Here is a 17,314-nt window from a genome sequence, read left to right on the forward strand (position 1 = left end):
TGTTAGTATAACAGAACTGAAATGGCAGGCGAAACCCCGAGGACAAACCATCCCCCTCCAAAAAAATGAATCCTACCACTGATTTCAATGGCTGGCACTTTTATAATAGGGTGAAATCGTGCCCGATTGCAGTTCCTAGGGCTTCCACTAGATGTCAACAGTCTTTAGAAAGAGTTTCAGGTTGGTTTTTGGAAAAATTAGCCAGAAATTGTAGTTTTTCTAAGTGGCTCCCATTTTGTCTGTAGTGTTTCCAACCGCATGAATGAGAACGCGTTCTTTGGTATTTTTCTCCAGTAAAGACAATAACGATTCTCCGTCTTAAATTTGATCATTTATTTGAGTATTAGGGTACCTAAGGTTTGATTATAAACGTTGATTGACTTGTTTGGATAAGTTTATTGGTAACGTTTGGGATTCATTTTGTATGCATTTTGAAGGAGGGAAACTGAGTGGATTATTGACTGAAGCGTGCCAGCTAAACTGAGTTTTTATGGATAAAGAAGGACTTTATCGAACAAAAGGACCATTTGTAATGTAACTGGGACCTTTTGGAGTGCCAACAGAAGAAGATCTTCAAAGGTAAGGCATATATTATATCGCTATTTCTGACTTTCGTGTCGCAACTCCCTGGTAGAAAATGATTTGTTATGCATTTGTGTGCTGGGCACTGTCCTCAGATAATCGCATGGTTTGCTTTCGCCGTAAAGCCTTTTTTAAATCTGACGCGGCAGCTGGATTAACAACAAGTTAAGCTTTATTTTAATGGACGCTAGCGTCCCACTGATCCGCAAGAATTAAGAAAGAAAAAAACCCACTCAAAAGCGAGATCCACATATAGCTCTTTAAATGCATGCACTTTGTAAGAATGGGCATATTGTGATGAGTTGGGTAACTCAGCCCATTCGAACAAAGGGGTTGGGGAAATGATATTTGATCCAAAGTCAGTGCTTTGTTACTTGATGGGAGTAAAGGGAGGTGCAGGTAGAGAGAACTTTTTTCTCCTCTGTCTTTTGTGTTGTGGAGATTCTCACGGATTGTTCTCATAGGGGCTGATGGGGCCATTGACTTCACTGCAAATAAGGGGAGGTTGGGTTGTACTACGCAGGCAGTCAGTACTTTGTTCATATAGAGCACAAGATATTATTGACTAGTGGCTCGCTGGCCATTTAGGACTGGGGGTGAAACGTTTATTCCTCCTCATGTTATTCCTGATGACTGACCTGACTTCTCTTTCATCTCTGTCTCCAGGTGGAAAATGCCAGCCCCAACACTGCTGTTTACGCCAATGTCACCGAGCTGAAGAAAAACATCCCACAATCCCCTCCGTTAGTAGCTCTGAGTCCTGACTTGCCCCTTACCCAGGAGGGATGGCAGGTGCACACTGACAAGGACAGCGGGAAAGAGTTCTATTACCGCCCAGCCACGGGCCAAACCACTTGGGCCGACCCCCGCAGCACCCTCCCCTCCACAGACATGGAGCTGCCCAAGGAGGCGTTGGCTGTCCCGGCCCTGTCCCCGGCCCTGTCCCCGGCCCTGTCCCCGGCCCTGTCCCCGGCCCTGTCCCCGGCCCTGTCCCCGGCCCTGCCCCCAGCCCTGTCCCTGGCCCTGTCCCCAGCCCTGTCCCCGGCCCTGTCCTCGGCCTCATCCCAGGGTTCCAACTGGGAACAGGTGTTGGATGAGACTACCGGTCGAAACTACTTCTATAACCCCACCTCTGGGGCCACGTCCTGGGGAGCTCCGGAGCCCATCTCCCCCTCCTCTCCTGTTACTGAGCCTCCTGTGCTGAAGCTCCCAGACAGAGGACCGGTAGGGGTTAGCTTATGCTTTATTTGACTAATATGGCCATTGTTTCAAGCTCATCAACAGATAAGGCTTCTAAAATACAGAACCGTGGAAAGTGTTGTTGGATTGTTGACTGCTAAAGCAGTCTCTGTCAGACAACAGCACATTAACATCTGCTTCATGGTCTTGAGGGAGTCTTGTTTCGTTAGTTCATTAGCTAGTTATGTCTTAAGCCTGCTATGGCATACACATGCTTTTTGCTGTTTATTCTCAAAGTGTTACTACAAAGAACGTTTGCCATTTGAGCAGAATCGCTAGCATGTTATGAACCATGTCATAAACGTTTTATAAATTGGCCACTCAGTTTGAGTTCCATCTTAAAAGCATTTGCGAATCTTCTGTTCCTCAGCCCCCTCTCCCAAAGGAAGACTACCTGACAGAAGACCACGAGGCTCCAGACCCTTCCTCCTCGGTGTTCCCCAAAGACCTCCTGCCAATGCCGCAGGCTAAACAGGCCGTCATACCTCGGGCCACTCTAGACAGTGTCCCGGTGGGCTGGAAGCGCTCCATGGATGCAGATGGGAAGACCGTATTCACCAGCGAACGCACACAGGAGCAGGTAAGTGTATTGAATGGAGGTCCAGTGCTTTGAAAGGGTAGCGGTTTGAGAAACCATGCAGTGTGTGTCATACACTGTTTTGTCCTGTGTGTGTGTGTGTATCCTGGCAGTGGCTCAAGTCTGTGGATCAAGAAGGAAAGACGTACTACTACCTGAGAGACGGCTCCAGATCCCAGTGGAACCTTCCAGCAGAGGTGAAGAGAAGCAATATTGTAATTTCAAGGAATGTCTTTTTACAAGGTCTCAAAGAGCTTGACATTGTATGGGGTAACTCTGTACTGCACATAGGTGAAAAAAATATGTCCTTACCTCAGATAACCAGTTGCTGGGTTTGATTAAATAGGCCAGGGCCTTTACACTGTTTGTTTCTGTTAACCCTCTCAGCTCCCGGTTGCATCCAGTCTGCCCAAGGTGAGGAATGGAGTGGACCAGGACAGTCCGCCGGTTCTGAAGAACTGGAGACACACCATGGGCCCAGCTCAGTTTGGCCCCTCCCAAGAAGACAACGTGAGTAGCTGGGGAGCCCATGGACAGGGATGTTGAGGGAGGTTTCACACCATAGGTATAGCAACAGACGTTTATGGGCCATTAGAATCTATTTTTGGCATCTAGACAGAATTTGGCACTACGGTATAGGAACATAGAAACTGCAGAATTTGCCGTTCTGGTAGTCCCAAGCAAACAAGCCATTAGGACTAGTCCCTGACATGAGACACCTGGCCATCACAGCTTTATGCACAATGCCCCTGTGGAATGATGTCGTTGTGTATGTGTCGTTGTCGACCCCCTCAATAGGAGATGGAAACACCTGTCCTAGTTGATTTCCTCTCAGGAGGTCACTTACAAATCTAAATGGGAGAAACTACAACAAGAATGGAGGGGGCAGGGGAGAAAGCGGATAGAATTATGACTCATAAAATTTGACAGGATTTCTGCTGAAGAGGGAAGCTCTGAACAATAAGTCCCTATCGACTACTGTTGACTAACCAACCTGAACCTAACTCCCTCCCTTGCGTTTGGCAGAGGTTCTTTCCAACACATAGGAGAAACGTTTCGGACGTCACCAGTGAAGCATCCAGCTCAGGCAACTCCCCTGAGATGCCACACCATGTAAGTACAGTAAGAACATACGACAAGAACATACGACAAGGTTTTGAATCCATAGGGATCTTTGTCAGGTCATTTTCTACTGGCCCTCAATAATAAATTATACGTGTTAGACTAGTACACACAATAATTGAATTGGAAATTGCATTATTTTTCAACAATGATTTTATTGTTAATTTTATAAATTTTATGAATTCATTTCCTGAAATGGAATTGACCCCAACCCTTCTACTAACTCAATAAAATGTACTCTACTGTACAGACAGCACACAAGGACTTCTAAATGACAAAGAGCCTGGAGACCCATTATTCCATTCATTGAAGACTTGTATTGTTTTGTCCATAAAGACTGATAGGTTGGGAGCACGGAGTAGACTGTCACATCTGAGCACAGACTCGCATCATGAGCATGTAGGTTCTTACGGCCCACGTCAGGCCTGATAGATAGATGCATAGTGTTGTTTGCCAGACAGGCATTGCATTCTGGTGGTGTGTGGGTGTTCTGATCTAACTAACACACTATGATATAGAACTGGATAGGAGAACTAACGGCGCTTGGGAAGGGGAGCTAATGGATTAGATATTGGTTACAGTACATACTATATACATGTATGCTCTTAAAAGGGATGATTAAGAGTTTCTTATGTGGTGTTTAAGTGAAACTACTAACTTTGAATGGGTTGTTCTCCCTCTTCGCTTCGTGTGTGGATAAGAAAGCAATCTGGATAACAAGCATCTGCTAAATCAGGGTTTTCCAAACTCGTCCTGCCCCCCCCCCCACCCCACCCCCCGGGGTGCACGTTTTGGTTTTTGCCATAGCACTGCACAGCTGATTCAAATAACCAACTGATCATCAAGCTTTGCTTATTTGAATCAACCCTGTACTAAATGATCGTGTCATGATATACCACCATTGACACTACCCCCTAGTGGGGAGAGGGAGCATTTGTAGTTGTTTTTGTTGGAAGTGGTGGCTTTGCAAGTGGTGGCTTGTTGGATAGTACTTTCAGATCTGATTGACACCATATTGTATTGCATTGCCTTTCAAAGCATTGTGCTGAATGTACATATGGCACTGTCTTATGTAGTAGGCACAGTAATGTCAAAGTGCTGAATGTCAATGCTATAAGCAAAGTCAACCCCAAAGGATCATTTCCCATTTTATGAATCCATGCAAACATACTCACGCCCAAGCATGTATAACTGTGCACTCATGCACAAAGATGCACACACATACTAAGATTGACCACTCCCATGTTGACACCTGACTCACATTTCAAAGGTGTAAAGAATCTGCTACTTATACTCTTTGCTCTTTACCTGTGGACTCATAGCCCAAGAATTCAGCATAACCTGGAACACTGCCAACACAAACATTTGTTGCTGCCACCTAGCGGCCTAGTATATGCATTGCAAAGTCACAGCAATAATTTATTATAGCCCACAATTACAATAATCTGCTAACATGAACAGTCCAATGTTCATATCAGCCAGTAGGCCTATGGGCAATGTCCAGTAGCATATGGCCCAATGTGGGTACTAAGTGCTTAACTCATTTACCTATGTATGTCAGTGAAAACCATGAAAACCATGTGTTTGATACGATTTCATTCCCTCTATTGCGGACATTATAATGAGCCGTCCTCCCCTCAGCAGCCTGCACTGATGTAACTAACAACATCTTTAAACCTGATCTGAGGTCTGTGGGTTCCTGGTAATCACCATTAGTAGAAATGTTCATACACTCTCCCTCTGTCATTTGTGATATTTTGTTAATATTTGTCTCTATTTTGCTCGTTTTAGACACATCTACTGGAGAAGGCAGGGATCCTGAACAAAACCAAGGTGGCCGACAATGGGAAAAGAATTAGGTAATGTCAAGTCAACCGCAAAGATTACAACACGTTGTGATTTGCGCAATGGACGACTGATTCCTTATTTTCTGGTTTTCTAATAGGAAGAATTGGAGTCCGTCATGGACAGTGCTGCATGGAGGCATTCTCACGTTTCACAAAGACCCAAAATCTGCACCCTCGGGAAACTCTGTAAGAACATTTCGCTACAGTAACCACTCACAACCACCACTATAGAAAATAAGCTCATTGTATTCATAAAGAATGATTTGCTTGCTTGTCAGGATTGGGTGTCCTACAACCTACTATTACGAACCACCAGGTCTGTTGAATGAATGTCATTGGTCCGTGATTCCTCAGAACAAGACCAATCAGATCACCCCAGAGTACACAGTGGAGCTGCGGGGAGCCACTGTGGGCTGGGCCCCCAAGGACAAGTCCAGCAAGAAGAACGTTCTGGAGGTATGGGCTCTGTTTAAGGTCTATCAGGGTTGAAGTCAGTTCTATTTCATTCAATTCAGGAACTGAATCAAAATGAATTGAATTTAACTCTTGGTATGGCTTTTTCCTTCTCCTGCTCCAGTTGAAAACGCGTCATGGGTGTGAGTACCTGGTCCAGTACGACACAGAGAGCATCATTTGTGACTGGCACAGGATCATACTGGACACCATCAGACAGCTGGTGAGTATCCAGGAGGTGTCAATGTAACAAGTTCTAATTAGAGTAGGCCAAGTATAACCTCTCCTCTCTCAGGACCAAGATCACTTGTCGGAAGAGGAAGAGGAGGAGCCTATGGAGAAATCTCCACTTGCTTCAGATAGAGACAAGAGGACCAGCTGTAAGTAAGAGTGTCCTACAACCTACTATTACGAACCACCAGGTCTTTCAGTGCTTTTGAGATGTAAATAGGTGTAAAATGTCAATATTTGATAACTGCCCATTAGATCAGGTAGTTAACGAAAGCTGCACCCATCATTAATTGCCCTCTCCAGCAGCCACCAAAATTACACCAGGCATCAGTGCCGAGTCATCAGATCAGGGGCGTGTCCGCACCAAACTACGCAAGTTCCTCCAGAAGAGGCCCACACTGCAGTCAGTGAAGGAGAAGGGCTACATAAGAGGTAAGACTGGGCTTTATAGCATGGTTATATGACATAGCAGAGTAACCTTATTGCACCTTTATGATACCTTTACGGCACTGTTTTTCATCGTGGTTCTCTAGATAATGTGTTTGGTTGTCATCTGGACACGCTGTGCCATCGAGAGAACAGCACTGTGCCCAGGTTTGTGGAGAAGTGCATCAGGGCAGTGGAGATTAGAGGTAGGTGTTCCTTCTTTATCCTGATACCGTAATATCAACCTTTACCACCTCTAATAGGGCAACACAATTGTACATTCCCCTTAGGTCTGGACATTGATGGGATCTACAGAGTTAGTGGGAATCTAGCTGTCATTCAGAGACTACGCCACAAAGCAGATCATGGTAAAGCAAGTTTCAAGGACTAGTAATGAATTTGTATATGGAGCATCTTGCAGTATTATCAACCATATTCTCTGTCCTCATGCTCCCTCCCTCCCTCCCTCCAGAGGAAAATCTGGACCTAGAGGATGGTCAGTGGGAAGAGATCCATGTGATCACGGGGGCGCTGAAGCTCTTCCTGAGGGAGCTGCCTGAACCTCTCTTCCCTTACAGCTTCTTCGACAAGTTTATCGCTGCCATCAGTAAGTCTAGGCCAGGCCCTAATAAAACCTTCTGGATCCATCTCAATAGTCAGACTCAAATTACATGATAGTAATGAACTGACATAGTCAGACCTAAATAGCATGAAAGGATGTGAATAAATTGACATTTGGGATGACTCTTTCTCTGGTAGAAATCCAGGACTATCCTCAGAAGGTGTCGTACTTCCGTGACCTGGTGAGGTCCCTTCCCCTGCCCAACCACGATACCATGCACCTCCTTTTCAAACATCTCCTCAAGTGAGTGCTTGTTGTGGTAGAAACTGGATTTTTTTAATATATATAATTCTATTGTTTCACATAAAACTCTAAAAACGATATAAATAACTGATATACTAAACACTTTCCACCCTCCTCATACTTCCTTTCACACCCTCTTCTCCTCATCCCCTCTTCCTCTCTTCCAGAGTGATTGAGTTTGGGGAAAAGAACCGTATGTCAGTCCAGAGTGTGGCCATCGTGTTTGGCCCCACGTTACTCAGGCCCCAGACTGAGTCGGCCAACATCACCGTTTACATGGTCTTCCAGAACCAGATTGTGGAGCTCATCCTCAAAGAGTTTGAGACGGTGTTTGCCCCCAGCTGAGACATTTTCTATGGCATCCATGAGTCAAGAGGGATGGAGACAATGGGGGTTGTCAAGTCCTGGGAAAAGACTGATGGTTACATGGGTTGCTAGATTTGGTAAAGGGAGTTTTTTTTCTGTCAGTGAACTAGCCTTTAACTGTGGTAGTTCCAAGTTTTCAACCTTCATCCCAAGTTTCAAACTCGTGCTGTCCACCCATCCATTCATCCATCTGTTTTGGTACTTCCACTCAAAAGAACATTGACAAATAGGAAGTTATGGGAAAATGGATGAACATGTTGACATATCAAAAGTTTACCATGGATCCGATGACAATACCTGGCAATAGGCATCATGTTTAGTTTTACAAAGAAAATATATATTACATGTATATTTACATGTATTTGGGGGAATATTCTGAGGTTGTATCCATGGTTTGGAGTGACATATCTGAGACAGATCGGTCTTTTTAGTGGATGACCTCTTAACTATATGTTAAAGTCTATGAAAAAGATTAAATATTGTATACCTTCCCGAATATTACCTTATCAACAATACAACTATGAGATATTCCTTATAAAACCAATTAAAATGGTTGTTGTTGCTTTCCTTTTGGCGAGCCATATAGATAACATACCTCGGCCTTGACTGTAAAGTTATTTGATTACATCCTCCTTTAGAAAAAGGCTGTGGATTTATCAAGGAATACCACTTGCGACTATATTGTGGTTCATTATGCATAACGTGGCTGTACGTTATGGGCAGTACATATGAAAATATATTATGATAGAGCATAACTGTACATTATGGTTGTTTTATAGTATTAATGTTATTACAGAACAAGGATAAGAACAATATATCAAGATATTTTGAACAACTTTTTTTCTCTGTACATAAGAGTTCATCTTACCTTATAAATGAATGTTCTTCTAATAAAAGAACGTCATTTCTGTCAATGTTTCTGTCCAAAAGGCTGTGAAGTATTTGTGGTTAATCATATCAGTAATGTCAGTTCATCGAATCAGATCTGTAGCTCCACCCACCGGTGAAGTGGAGCAGAGCATGCTGGGCGATCTACAGCTCAGAGAATAAGATCAGTAGTCAGAGTAAGTTCCAGCCATCCTTGTCGTTTCCCACCAGTTAGCTTTCATTGTGTTAGCACATGCACCCACACACACACTTTGGTTAAAGCAAGTTGCCAGACCTCTAAGTGCCTTAGTCCATTCATACTACATACACTGTGCGGTGCTGTTCTGTGCTGGTGTATCTTCAGCATTATTAAACCACCTCAACTGGAATCCTACCTGTCTGTCATCTGTGCCCTTACCAGCACACAGGAGCAAACACATGAAGTAAAACCTAACTTAAAGAATATACAGTCCAAGTCCTCACTTGCAATTCTTTATTTTACCTTGAAAATAATTGAGGATGAATTAAATTGACAACATGATGACAATAATTAGCCTATATCACCCCGAATATCATTACCCAAAAGTTTTGAAAGTATTTGCAAAGCATTTCGCTACACCCATAATAAAATCTGCTAAACATGTGTGTGTGACCAATAAAATTTGATTTGATTTTGAAGACAACGTTTAGATAGAATAATATAATTTTAATGAACTGTGAATGGCTGGAGTAAAGTCTACTTTCCACTAATTGGTGATCTGCGCAGCGCGACTGCAATAAAAACGTGCTGGAACGCAGCCAGAATGTGTGGGCTTTGTAGGCTACTCCAAAACGATAGAGGGCGGAAATGCACCAGTTGTTGGGCTGTCCAGTACAGTCACAAACCAAAGAACGTAAAAAAAAAACGTACGTCACTTCTGTCAGACATACAACAACACTGAAATGGCGGCTGAAGGAGTTGAAGAGGTCGCTTCTAAAGAGCAACTTACAGCGGCACAGAAACAACTTCTCAGGAAAAGACAAGATCTCGACTATTGGAAGAAAAACGCGCAAAAAATACGTAGTCGCAACCGCATAACTGGACTAGCTATCGGGGCGTTTGTCATCGGCATGTGTATCCTTCCATCTAGGGGTGTCATACACATCTCAGTCGGACCATTAACGTTACTACTGTTCCAGCTGGATGATAGCGGTTATTACTTAGGTAGTGTAAAGCGTAGCACAGAGAATTTGTCAAACATTTACTTGACAATACTTCCTCAATTCCTGACTTAGAAGACAACGCATGTCTTCTAAATTTCCTTGGCAAGTTGCAAGTGGGTTGTTTAAGCAATAAGGCCCGAGGAGGTGTGGTATATGGTTAATATTCCACGTCTAAGGTTTCCGGACACAACCCTTAGCCGTGGTATATTGGCCATATATCACAAACCCTTATTGCTATTATAAACTGGTTACCAACGTAAATAGAGCAGTAAAAATACATGTTCTGTCATACCTGTCTGATATACCACGGCTGTCAGCATTCAGGGTTCGAACCACCCAGTTCATAATAACATTTAGAATATGCTCTGTTTATTAAATGTCAATTTTTGTTCTCCATGAAGTAAAGCAAAAATGTGTACACTACCATCTTGTCTATTTCAAATCTTCTCATTGATGGTCCTTGCAATCCGGATTCGTTGACATGTCACCCCCCCCCCCCCCCCCCCCCCCCCCATTGAAGTTAACGTAAAGGGTAGGGACATCCTAAGGATCCAGGTTAGTACTAACACTCATTGATCGAGACAAGTGAGTGTCAGAGAGGAAAAGGTGAAGCAAGATGGATAACTGGGCCCAAATCGGTCTTCTCCAGCAGGTGGTGTTTTCCTTTTTTTTCTGCTGACTACCTGAGGAGTTTTTGTATGAAGGTCAATGTGTGTCGAATTTCGTTAACACAAAATGTAGTGTCTTATTTGCTACATCTGGCTCATTGAATAAACATTTTGTAAAGCATAGGTTGGTACGAGTGTACTGATAGAAGGAGGACATGACATCCCGGCAACTTAGATTAAAAACACTATCGGAGTTGTACCTGTTGTGCACTTGCATATGCCCTCATTGGCTAAAATGGGCCCACCTGATTTGCCACCTCCTGGCTGCCTTTCATTTTTTAAAGACATTTATTTTAATTGTTAGAGCGGCCACTGAGCATCTGGTCAATATATTGCAGGGGCGCAACTTTCACTTGGGAAGTTGCATTGAAATTGCATTTTTGTCCCCCCCAGTTTTATCATTGAAATGTGATACAGAACAAAGCAATGGTGTGCTTTAGGACCATGCGGACGCCTCTGTGCGGTCGGGTAGGTTGTTTGGAGTGTGTATCCCACTGGATAAAAAAATTGTCCCCCCCCACTTCTAAAACCAAAGTTGCGACCCTGATATTGGGCCTTTGGGGTGGACACCCAGCTGTCTCAATCAATGAGAGAAGATTTGAAGTAGACAAGATGACAGCATACACATTGTTGGATTACTTAATGGAGCAAAAACAATTATTTTATCAATTCTAACAAACCACCTGAAACTAGCCCTTAACGTTTAGAAGACATGCACTGTCTTCCAAGTCAGGAATTAAAGAAGTATTGGAAAGTAGGTTGGTAGAAAAATTGGCTTTAAATTTACATTTTTCATTGGTAGTACAGGTGCACCCGATTTAATTAGGATCATAACATTTAGAAGCACCAGAATGTTTTTCTATTGATTGAGATTTAGCCTATATTGTACCTATATTAATTTCTAGTGACTTTTGAGCCCTATAAACTATAAAGACCTGTCATTGAAATTAGTCATTTGTGGAATATTAGGTTTCATTGTGTGAAAGCACTACCTATTGAGGTACATTTAGTGGTGGAAAAAGTACCCAATTGTCATACTTGAGTAAAAGTAAAGAAAATGACTCAAGTAAAAGTGAAAGTCACCCAGTAAAATATACTTGAGTAAAAGTCTAAAAGTATTGGGTTTTAAATATACTTAAGTATCAAAAGTTAATGTAATTGCTAAAATATACTTAAGTATCAAAAGTATAAATTATTTCAGATTCCTTATATTATATAGTTTTTTTAAATTTACGGAATGCCAGAGGCACACTCCTACACTTAGACATCATTTACAAATGAAGCATTTGTGTTTAGTGAGTCCGCTAGATCAGAGGCAGTAGAGGTGACCAGGGATGTTCTCTTGATAAGTGTGTGAATTGGAATAAGCATTCAAAATGTAACAAGTACTTTTGAGTGTCATGGAAAATGTATGGAGTAAAAAGTACAAGTTGTCAAAAATATAAATAGTAAAGTACAGATACCAAAAAAACACACTTAAGTAGTACTTTAAAGTATTTTTACTTAAGTACTTTACACCACTGGGTACATTACATTGAAAATTGTTCACTGTCTCTAAGAGCGAACTGGTTTATAAATCTATAGTCAATTCATGACATTCGCAATCTGTTAAATTCTTCTGTGTAGTAATGGTGCAGTCATGACAGTAACGAATCTCCGCCCACTTTTATCTCTAGGGCACTTATACAACGGTACAGCTAAACTTAATCATTACAACAATCATTGTCTGTGTGATTATTCTTCTAGGTGCACGGTGCTCCCAAAATAAAATGGCAGGTCGCACAACAAAATATTTAGGACCATATGCAACCAAAATGGTTGCACTTTATAGCCCTGGTCGAAAATGATCTGGTCTACGCTTTACACGATCTAAGTAACACCTTTCAGCCAGTTGGAACAGTGGTAATGGTCTGACTAGGCAATATTTTTCATAGTTAATAACTAGCTAGCTGCTAACGTTAGCATGTCATGGTCACCAAATAGGTTCCTAGCTAGTTTGTGTGTGTGTGTGTCTTATCATTTCTCACTCCTCTAAAAGGATCCACAGCACTCAATATGGTGCTGTAATGAAAACCACAACTCTCAGAAATATACTGAAATGCTCTTTGAGAGGAAAAGGCAAAGGTTACTCCTGCCTGTTTTGTGGCCTTAACCATTTCTTGTCTTCAGTCAGCTACACTATCCTCTCAGTGAAGCAGGAGAGGATCATGGAGGACATTGATAACGAGGCAAAGATCAATTACATCAGAGGCCCCAGGACCGGGACCAACTCTTAAGGATGTTCCCAGCTCCCTCACCTGCACAGGAACAGTGGAAGCTGAGCTCACACTGAACTGGACTGTCAATCTGCCATATGCAACTGTGGCCAAAAGATACTCACTTGTTTTTGAAAGGTGGAGGCGCCCATCAATTTGTTATTTCAATATGAATTGTAGAGATAGATGTAACCTTGCACATGCTCTAGACCTGGATACCCTGCAAACTGGTTTCTGAATATAATATAACTTGTTATATAATAAGAGGTTGTTTAAGAATATTACATGGTTTGTGTATTGTGCAACTAATTGGCCTCGTAATATAGGAGAAAGCTTACGTGTTGGGCTATTCCATGATATTCGGATGTTATAGAATGGTTGTGTATAGAATGTAATGAAACGTAAAGCTGCAATCAGATGATTAGTGTGTAATAAATTGTTTACTTACTTGCCGTGTATCAGTTTTGAGTTTTCAAAGTCAATGCGTGATGATTTTGGACATCAACCTACAGGGAAAGAAAACTCAAAACAGTGCATGATGTTGAATAGTCATTTATTAGCAATATTTACAAATATGATTTAGGAAACAATCACGCTTGGAAGGTAAAAAAAATGGTAAAGGCACAGAATCTGCATGGCAGTATGTTTTCTAGAAACATGATTGACAACAAAATAGAGTTCATTGTATATTTACTGTTGATGTCTTGATTTAGAAGAACACAATCTGAGTAAAATATTTAATGTGTTCTACAGCAATCGTTCCCCATGTGCATACTTTAAGGCAAATAGCTCAGAATTCTTCACAGCTTCAGTTCTTTGTCATGAATCAAATAATTACCAACACTAAATGCATAGGCACGCATACCGATTTAAAATATATAACTATACATCTTTACCCCGCTATTATTTATAGGGATACAATTGTTCAATACTAATAGTGAACGACCCCTATGGAAAGTGCATTGATCCATAGATTAAAAAGATAAAATAGTTTTTAAAGCATAAGCATCCACTCTATGCTTCAAAATATCAAGGCTGATAAGTGACACCCAGAATCTTTACTATTAGGCCATAGAGAGTGAGTAACAAATGAACAACGTTTAGTATATTATAAGACCTGGAGTGTTTGTATACTGAACAAAAATATAAACGCAACATGCAACAATTTCAAAGATTTTACTCGTTTACAGTTCATATAAGGAAATCCGTCAATTAAAATAAATTCATTAGACCCTAATCTATAGATTTCATATGACAGGGAATACAGATATGCACCTGTTGGTCACAGATACCTTAACAAAAAATAGGTCTCACAATGGGCCTCACGATCTCATCACGGTATTTCTGTGCATTCAAATTGCCAACAATAAAATGCAATTGTGTTTGTTGTCCGTAGCTTATGCCTGCCCATACCATAACCCAACCGACACCATGGGACATTCTGTTCACAACGTTGTAAACAGCAAACCACTCACCCCACGACGCCATACACGTGGTAGGTGGTTGTGAGGCCGGTTGGATGTACTGCCAAATTCTCTGAAACGAAGTTGGAGTCGGTTTATGGCAGAGAAATTAACGTTCAATTCTCTGGCAACAGGTCTGGTGGACATTCCTGCAGTCAGCATGCTAATTGCACGTACCCTCAAAACTTGAGACATCTGTGGCATTGTGTTGTGTGACATAACTGCACATTTTAGAGTGACCTTTTGTCCCCAGCACAAGGTTCTTGATATGCCACACCTGTCAGGAGGATTGATTATCTTGGCAAAGGAGAAATGCTCACTAACCGGGATGTAAACAAATGTAATTTTAGAGAAACATTGTGCATATGGAACATTTCTGGGATCTTTAACTTCAGCTCATGAAACCAACACTTTACATGTTGTATTTATATTTTTGTTCAGTGTACGTTCAATAAAGTGACATTTAGTTTTTCATGCACCATGTGTGATTTGTGTTGCTTCATGAACATTTGTTTACACCAAACACAGCTCTGATGTTTTGCTGATACTTGCAGGCAGCTTGGATTGACTCTTATTTAGGTGTACTTGATTTAGTTCACCCGGCACACCAAGTAAGCGGAGCTGCAAAATGGAAAACTGCTTACCTGACTTGCTGGTCAATATATTAGATGCATATTTGTTCATCCCATTCCTTACGCAATATTGCAAACCCTTCAAATACCAACTTGAAACAATATTACAAACCCTACAAATGCACTGTTTTGAAGGCAATGATTACATCTCATCCTGCTAAAGCTATCTTATCTCCTGATTCATAACATCTGGACAGTAAAACACTGTCTAGCTAGGGCTGGATGCGATCCATATCGCCGAAGTATCGCAGATGACCCACGTAAAAATGTTACGTTTTTTTCCGATTGAGCAGACATATGCAGTGTTTACCGTGAATACAGTCTCCGCGACCGCAGGAATATTGCCTTTAGTTGTCAATCGCAACATTAAGCAGATCTTCAGCACTTTGGATTGAATAGGGTCATATTGTAGTAAGAGGAGTTCCTGCTTGCAGCAGTTGGATGACGAAGTGCAGGGCTTCTGGGATGTGTGTTTTCCAGGGCTAGCACAGGCAGCAACCGCATAAGAGCACACGCAGAAACGCACACAATTAACCTTCCTATGCTCACTTTCCATTTGACCTGATGCTACACACAGCTATATAAGCTTAGCATCCTTAAGATGGGGAGGGGGACATCCTTGGATTGGTGTCACAATACTAACTCATGGTATTGCACATGGACCAGATGGCAGATAGGGTGCTTTGGTGCTCTGACAATGGGATCCTTATCCATCGTCGTTAGGAGGAGTGTTTAGTGAGGCCCATCGTGTGGATGACCATGGCCTTTTCTCATTTGGGAAAAAGTCCGTCCTCCAACCTCTCCTTCGTCCTCTCTCCTCCATGACTCAGAAACTGATAAGTGGTCGAGGCGAACAGAAGTGTTCTTCCTCCTTGTTAGCCATCTTTCATGGATGATAGTCATGTGTGTCTTACCTGAGTCCTTCATGGAAGAATTTAGAAATCTGCCACACCCCCTTTGAGTCAGCTTTTTTTTTTTGATGGAGAAAAGCATGCACATGTTTATAAACAATATGCTACTTATAGTTGTATAAAATGTATTGAACAACTAACTTCATTTGTTTTTATCACTCTACACATTTATTTTGGGATCCACCCCTGTAAACGTCATTTGCCTGAGTGGAGAAAAAGTCTAATTTCTTACAAGTGCATTTTTGTCCTCGTTCACTCTCCTTGCTACCTCTCCTCAATGACCTTTTTCAAAAGGAGGCGAGAGGACAGAGGAAAGAGGACGCAGCAGTTGAGCAAATCCAATTGAGAGAAGGCCCATGTTTTCTGGCCATCCGGTTTCCCCATCCCAAGGCTCAGGCTGGGAGCTATCTCTTCAGCACTGGGCTGGGCAACTTATTGGTCATCATTGGGCTCCCTCTCTTCCTGATTGGTGGTTGGGAGGGGCGGCGGCTGGCCACAGTATCACCTGCCCCAACCCCCAGTCCTCCGGATCACACAGGGAGACGCGTCTCACTAGTAGGAGAGAGGTTAGAGGTCAGAGGGCATAGTGTGTTCACCAAGTAACCAAGCAGGTTAACAAACAAAAACCAAGGTTCATCACTGTACAGGTTTTTATAAGGATTACACCTGTCAAAATGTTCTATGTTATTGTTCAGACTGACAAGGTCAGGATTTAGGGTTCATGGGTCAGACAGGGTGCTTGCTCACCATCCGGTTGTAGTCGGGGGCAAAGGTCACCCCTTTACTGGACCTCTCCTGAGAGCCACTGCTGCTGCCACTGACTGAGTTTTTACGCATGATCCCTGTGTTTGTAAGACATGGAGGGAATAGCTAAGTCATAACGAACTCCCAACCAGACAGCAACCTAACTACTACAAGACCAACTGACCTGCAGGGGGCAGTATATCCAGTCTCTGCAGGCTGTTCCTACGCAAGCCGGGGTAGTTGCCGCTCTTGGAGAGGCGCCTCTGGCGGTTGTTGAGCATGGCGGCAGGGGACACGATGCCAGGGGGAGGCACCTTTCCCATCCGCTCATACAGCGCCTCAATCTCCCTCTTCTGAGTGAGCTGGAGGGCCTGCACCTCTGACAGGTGCCTGAGAGAGAGGAAGGGAGGGGAGAAGAAGAAAGAGGCAGAGGGAATACAAGAGAGAGTGAATGGGACAGGGAAAGAGTTGAGAAAGGAGAAGATGGTCAAGGTCAGGGGCAAAGAAGGGGTAAGAAGAGTTTTATTAAGTTAGCTTGAATTGGTGTTTGTGTTTTCACTGTCAGGTCGTGAATTTGGAAGATCATTTTGGTTTAATGACCATTTGGTGTTGACAAACCAAGTTCTAAGAATGTTCAAAACCTTAAGTCATGCACTAATGATGACAGTGGAGGCTGGTGGGAGGAGCTATAGGAGGACAGGCTCTGGAATGGAATAAATGGAATGGTATCAAACATATGGAAACCGCATGTTTGACTCCGTTTCATTGATTCCATTTCAACCATTACAATGAGCCCATCCTCCTATAGCTCCTCCCACCAGCCTCCACTGAATGACGATGCTTATGACCTTATTACACATGTT

The 17,314-nt window shown here is 42.6% G+C and overlaps 3 protein-coding genes across 6 annotated transcripts in view; 2 read left to right on the top strand and 1 right to left on the bottom strand.

Annotated features, from left to right (window-relative positions):
- LOC115199717 (rho GTPase-activating protein 27) overlaps positions 1–8,964 on the top strand; it is a 36,713-nt gene extending 27,749 nt beyond the window's left edge. Inside the window, exons 3-19 of one of the 4 annotated variants that reach the window (XM_029762081.1) lie at positions 1,249–1,812; positions 2,192–2,401; positions 2,512–2,595; positions 2,786–2,908; positions 3,425–3,511; positions 3,857–3,919; positions 5,312–5,379; positions 5,466–5,553; positions 5,722–5,823; positions 5,945–6,043; positions 6,116–6,200; positions 6,355–6,483; positions 6,585–6,683; positions 6,768–6,845; positions 6,950–7,084; positions 7,237–7,342; positions 7,510–8,964. In XM_029762081.1, coding sequence (XP_029617941.1) covers positions 1,249–1,812; positions 2,192–2,401; positions 2,512–2,595; positions 2,786–2,908; positions 3,425–3,511; positions 3,857–3,919; positions 5,312–5,379; positions 5,466–5,553; positions 5,722–5,823; positions 5,945–6,043; positions 6,116–6,200; positions 6,355–6,483; positions 6,585–6,683; positions 6,768–6,845; positions 6,950–7,084; positions 7,237–7,342; positions 7,510–7,687 — 2,298 coding nt within the window. In that variant the 3' untranslated portion in view covers positions 7,688–8,964. The remainder of the gene's footprint in view (positions 1–1,248; positions 1,813–2,191; positions 2,402–2,511; positions 2,596–2,785; positions 2,909–3,424; positions 3,512–3,856; positions 3,920–5,311; positions 5,380–5,465; positions 5,554–5,721; positions 5,824–5,944; positions 6,044–6,115; positions 6,201–6,354; positions 6,484–6,584; positions 6,684–6,767; positions 6,846–6,949; positions 7,085–7,236; positions 7,343–7,509) is intronic. The other 3 variants (XM_029762092.1, XM_029762100.1, XM_029762110.1) reach the window with 3 other exon arrangements.
- Positions 8,965–9,335: 371 nt separating this feature from the next.
- LOC115199732 (cytochrome c oxidase assembly factor 3 homolog, mitochondrial-like) lies at positions 9,336–13,157 on the top strand. Its single transcript, XM_029762123.1, has 2 exons — positions 9,336–9,689; positions 12,616–13,157. The coding sequence occupies exons 1-2, from the start codon at positions 9,518–9,520 to the stop codon at positions 12,720–12,722; spliced, it is 279 nt and encodes a 92-aa protein (XP_029617983.1). The 5' UTR covers positions 9,336–9,517; the 3' UTR covers positions 12,723–13,157.
- Positions 13,158–15,763: 2,606 nt separating this feature from the next.
- LOC115199739 (serine/threonine-protein kinase WNK4-like) overlaps positions 15,764–17,314 on the bottom strand; it is a 75,813-nt gene continuing 74,262 nt past the window's right edge. The window contains exons 18-20 of the mRNA XM_029762135.1: positions 16,636–16,841; positions 16,455–16,549; positions 15,764–16,259 (exon numbers count right to left, since the gene is read on the bottom strand). Of these exons, the coding sequence (XP_029617995.1) occupies positions 16,257–16,259; positions 16,455–16,549; positions 16,636–16,841 (304 nt within the window). The 3' untranslated portion in view covers positions 15,764–16,256. The remainder of the gene's footprint in view (positions 16,260–16,454; positions 16,550–16,635; positions 16,842–17,314) is intronic.

The sequence above is a fragment of the Salmo trutta genome, chromosome 1 (genome assembly GCF_901001165.1).
Source record: "Salmo trutta chromosome 1, fSalTru1.1, whole genome shotgun sequence".
Lineage (NCBI taxonomy): Eukaryota > Metazoa > Chordata > Actinopteri > Salmoniformes > Salmonidae > Salmo > Salmo trutta.

Bases quoted from the DNA above. Each gene is read 5' to 3' on its own strand.
- LOC115199732 (XM_029762123.1), top strand. From the start codon at position 9,518: ATGGCGGCTGAAGGAGTTGAAGAGGTCGCTTCTAAAGAGCAACTTACA. The intron at 9,690-12,615 runs GTATCCTTCCAT...TCTTGTCTTCAG, and splicing joins GGCGTTTGTCATCGGCATGT to TCAGCTACACTATCCTCTCA.